The 4,276-nt window shown below is 43.6% G+C and overlaps 1 protein-coding gene across 4 annotated transcripts in view; it reads right to left on the reverse strand.

Annotated features, from left to right (window-relative positions):
• The window catches only part of STYXL1 (serine/threonine/tyrosine interacting-like 1), a 34,012-nt gene that overhangs the window by 9,035 nt on the left and 20,701 nt on the right, over nucleotides 1-4,276 (reverse strand). For all 4 annotated transcript variants that reach the window (XM_010854323.1, XM_010854322.1, XM_010854321.1 and 1 more), the window contains one exon: nucleotides 1,828-1,973. In XM_010854323.1, coding sequence (XP_010852625.1) covers nucleotides 1,828-1,973 — 146 coding nt within the window. The remainder of the gene's footprint in view (nucleotides 1-1,827; nucleotides 1,974-4,276) is intronic.

Consider the following 4,276-nt stretch of genomic DNA (forward strand, 5'->3'; position numbering starts at 1 on the left):
TCCACTCATCCATCTATCCCCCATCATCCGTTCTTTCCCCAGACACTCGCTCAATGCCTATAGTGTGCCAGACCTTGAGCTGGACCCTAGTGGACACAAGATGAATCAAATAGGGCCTCTCCCAGCTTCAGGGAGCTCTCACCCTGATGGGAGAGGTATGCACACAAACACATGGCTAATCCAATCGGCTAGGCTTGAGGATAAAGACCTACACATGCTGCTGAAGAGGAGGGGCAGGGAGCTGGGGAAAGCCTAACATGGAGGAGACATGGATGGAGGAGGTTGAAGGATACAAGGTTAACATATAAAAATCAACTGGATTTCCATATACTAGCAACAATCAGAAATTTAAATGTTATTTATTTATTTGGCTGCACCGTGTAGCCTGCGAGATAGTTCCCTCCCCGGGGACTGAGCCCAGGCCCTAGGAATGAAAGTGCCACGTCCTACCCGCTGGGCCACCGGGGAATTCACATGACTGTTGGCAGGATTCAGTTTCTCACGGGCTCTTGGACTGAGGGCCTCGGCTCATCACTAGCTGTTGGCTGAAAGCCATCAGGCCCTTGCCATGCAGACCTGTCTCCAGAGGACAGCTGACAGCATGGTAGCTGACTCCCTTCAGGGTGAGTGAGCACGGAGCGGTAAGACAGACGCCACGGTCTTTCTGTGACCCAATTTCAGAAGTGCCCGCCCATCACTTTTGCTTTAGCCCATCCATTAGTGTACCTCAGTAAGTCCAGCCCAAATGCTGTGAACGGTAGGTAGGGGGAAGCACCAGGAAGACTGCAAAGACATATTCCACATTTCCCTTTTGTTGATTTCTGTTGAGTCAGTCGTCAGTCTGATTACTGTTCCTTTGAAAGTCATGTCTTACTTATCTGCTTCTTTTCACCTCTCTCTCTCTCTTGTTCTCAGCAGTCTCATTAAGTACCTTGATGTGACTTTCTTTAGATTTATTGATTTTCATATAGTAATTTTTATTACCAGATGCCTCACCGAATTCTTATGTTATATAAATTCCCTCTGAGCTGAATTTTATTAGCTTTTGATTAGGAACTAGAGGAAGTAGAGGCCTTGGTGATCATGACTGGACATAGCTGAGAAGACACAGGCTGACAAGCAAGGCTGTAAAGAACTTTCCTGCTCCATGAACAATGGTGAGTGTGTGTGTGTGTGTGTGTGTGTGTGTGTGTGTGTCCCTAGCACCAGGGAAAATCTGAGGCATAACAGTTGCTGTATCCAATGTTTGTGTCTTCCCAAAATTTATATGTTGAACCCTGCCCTTGTAAAAGGGACCCCTAGAGAGCTTTGCCCCTTCCACCAAGTGAGGACACAGCAAGAAGAGTCCATCTGTGAACCAACAGCAAGCCTTCGTCAGACACGGAATCTGCCAGTGCCTCCATCTTGGACTTCCCAGCCTCCACACCATGAGAAACCCCGTTGTTCATAAGCCACTGGTCTGCAGTATTCTGTTACAGCAGCCCAGATGGACTAAGAGAAGGGTTACTTCTCAGAGGGCCTGAGACAAGAAAAGCAGGGTAAACCAGGATTATTTTGCATCAGAATGTCAAAGCACCAAAAAAGCATTACTTTTGGTGAGATTTAAGTATGGGGTGTGGGGCAAGTGTAGGGTCTCAGTCTGGGGCAGAGGATGCTATGCTTATGCCGGGAAGTCAAGAGCAGGCTAGGAATAGATGAACAACGCAGATCCCATTCCAGTGTGTACTGGTTTCTAAAAGCCCTTTCAATCCTATCAGTGCATGACACTAGAAGGCTGATATAAATAAATAATACTAATATAAAAAAATCAATGGTATTTCTACTTACAATGGCCCTGTCTCCATGGAGATGTTGACATGTGCGCTGATTTTCAAATCCTTTTGAATTTTAGGGTCGCAGGCTTGCTTGAAATTTCCCAGGTAGATCCTGCCTGGCATTATCTCAATAGGGTATGGCTGGAAGGCATCCAGTTCCTGAGGAGGGGATGGAGAAAGCCTGCTGTGATAACAATCCCCAGAGAAGAAGCTGTTTTTGTTTTGTCTCTTGAGATGCAGCTCAGCAAACAAGCTTAGAAAGGCAAACTGGGATAGTGAATGAGACTAACCAAATGTTCATTGCCGTACTATTTACGTAGCCAGGACGTGGAAGCAACCTAACCGTCCAACATCAGAGGAATGGATACAGAAGATGTGGTACATATATAAATGGAATGTTACTCGGCCATACAAAAGAATGAAGTAACGCTGTTTGCAGCAACAATGGATGGGCCTAGAAATTATTATAACTAAGTGAAATAAGTCAGACAGACAGACAGACACTGTATGGTATCATTTATATGTGGGATCTTAAAAATATAATACAAAAAAACACAAAAGAAAAAGGAAAACACACACACACACACACAAAAACATGTGATACAAATGAACTTACTTACAAGACAAAAACAGACCCACAGACTTTGAAAACAAACTTATGGTTATCGAAAGGGAAAGATGTAGGGGGAGGGATAAATTAGGAGTTTGGGATTAACATACACACACTACAATATATAAAACAGATCATCAACAAGGACCTACTGAATAGCACAGGGAACTCGACTCAGTATTCTATAATAACCTATACGGGGAAAGACTCTGAAAACAAGTGGATCTATGTACACACACAGCTGAGCCAGTTTGCTGTACCCCTTTAACTAACACCACATGGTAAAGCAACTACATCCCAATATAAAATACAATTTAATTTTAAAAAATTATGTCAAAAAAATTAAAAACAAAACTACCATTTGATCCAGCAATCCCACTTTTGGTATATATCTGAAGGAAATGAAATGACCATCTTAAAGATAGATCTGCACCCCACATGATCATTTGAGCATTATTCACAAAAGAGACAGAAATGACCTAGAAGTCCATCAATGGATGAATGGATAAAGAAAATATGGCATGTATATACAATGGAATGCTGTTCAGCCATAAAAAGGAAGGAAATCTTGTCATTTGTGACCACATGAATGGAATTTGAGGGCACTGTCCTGAGTGAATAAGTAAAAAAAAAAAAAAACATTGCATGATCTCATTCACATGTGAAACTCTGAAAAAGCAAAACTCATGGTATTTCCAGGGCCTGAGGGGGTGGGTAAAATGGGGAGACATTCAGTCAGTTCAGTTCAGTCGCTCAGTCGTGTCCGACTCTTTGCAACCCCATGAATCGCAGCACGCGAGGCCTCCCTGTCCATCACCAACTCCCGGAGTTCACTCAGACTCACGTCCATCGAGTCAGTGATCTCATCCTCTGTCATCCCCTTCTCTTCCTGCCCCCAAGCCCTCCCAGCATCAGAGTCTTTTCCAATGACTCAACTCTTCGCATGAGGTGGCCAAAGTACTGGAGTTTCAGCTTTAGCATCATTCCCTCCAAAGAAATCCCAGGGCTGATCTCCTTCAGAATGGACTAGTGGGATCTCCTTGCAGTCCAAGGGACTCTTTAGAGTCTTCTCCAACACCACAGTTCAAAACCATCAATTCTTCGGCGCTCAGCCTTCTTCACAGTCCAACTCTCACATCCATACATGACCACAGGAAAAACCATAGCCTTGACTAGACGAACCTTTGTTGGCAAAGTAATGTCTCTGCTTTTCAATATGCTATCTAGGTTGGTCATAACTTTCCTTCCAAGGAGTAAGCGTCTTTTAATTTCATGGCTGCAGTCACCATCTGCAGTGATTTTGGAGCCCAAAAAAATAAAGTCTGACACTGTTTCCACTGTTTCCCCATCTATTTCCCATGAAGTGATGGGACCAGATGCCATGATCTTAGTTTTCTGAATGTTGAGCTTTAAGCCAACTTTTTCACTCTCCACTTTCACTTTCATCAAGAGGCTTTTGAGTTCCTCTTCACTTTCTGCCATAAGGGTGGTGTCATCTGCATATCTGAGGTTATTGATATTTCTCCCGGCAATCTTGCTTCTTCCAGCCCAGCATTTCTCATGATGTACTCTGCATATAAGTTAAATAAGCAGGGTGACAACATACAGCCTTGATGTACTCCTTTTCCTATTTGGAACCAGTCTGTTGTTCCACATCCATTTCTAACTGTTGCTTCCTGACATGCATACAGATTTCTCAAGAGGCAGGTCAGGTGGTCTGGTATTCCCATCTCTTTCAGAATTTTCCACAGTTTATTGTGATCCACACAGTCAAAGGCTTTGGCATAGTCAATAAAGCAGAAAGAGATGTTTTTCTGGAACTCTCTTGCTTTTTCCATGATCGGGCCTTACA

The sequence above is a fragment of the Bison bison genome, unplaced genomic scaffold (genome assembly GCF_000754665.1).
Source record: "Bison bison bison isolate TAMUID 2011002044 unplaced genomic scaffold, Bison_UMD1.0 scf7180017864340, whole genome shotgun sequence".
Lineage (NCBI taxonomy): Eukaryota > Metazoa > Chordata > Mammalia > Artiodactyla > Bovidae > Bison > Bison bison.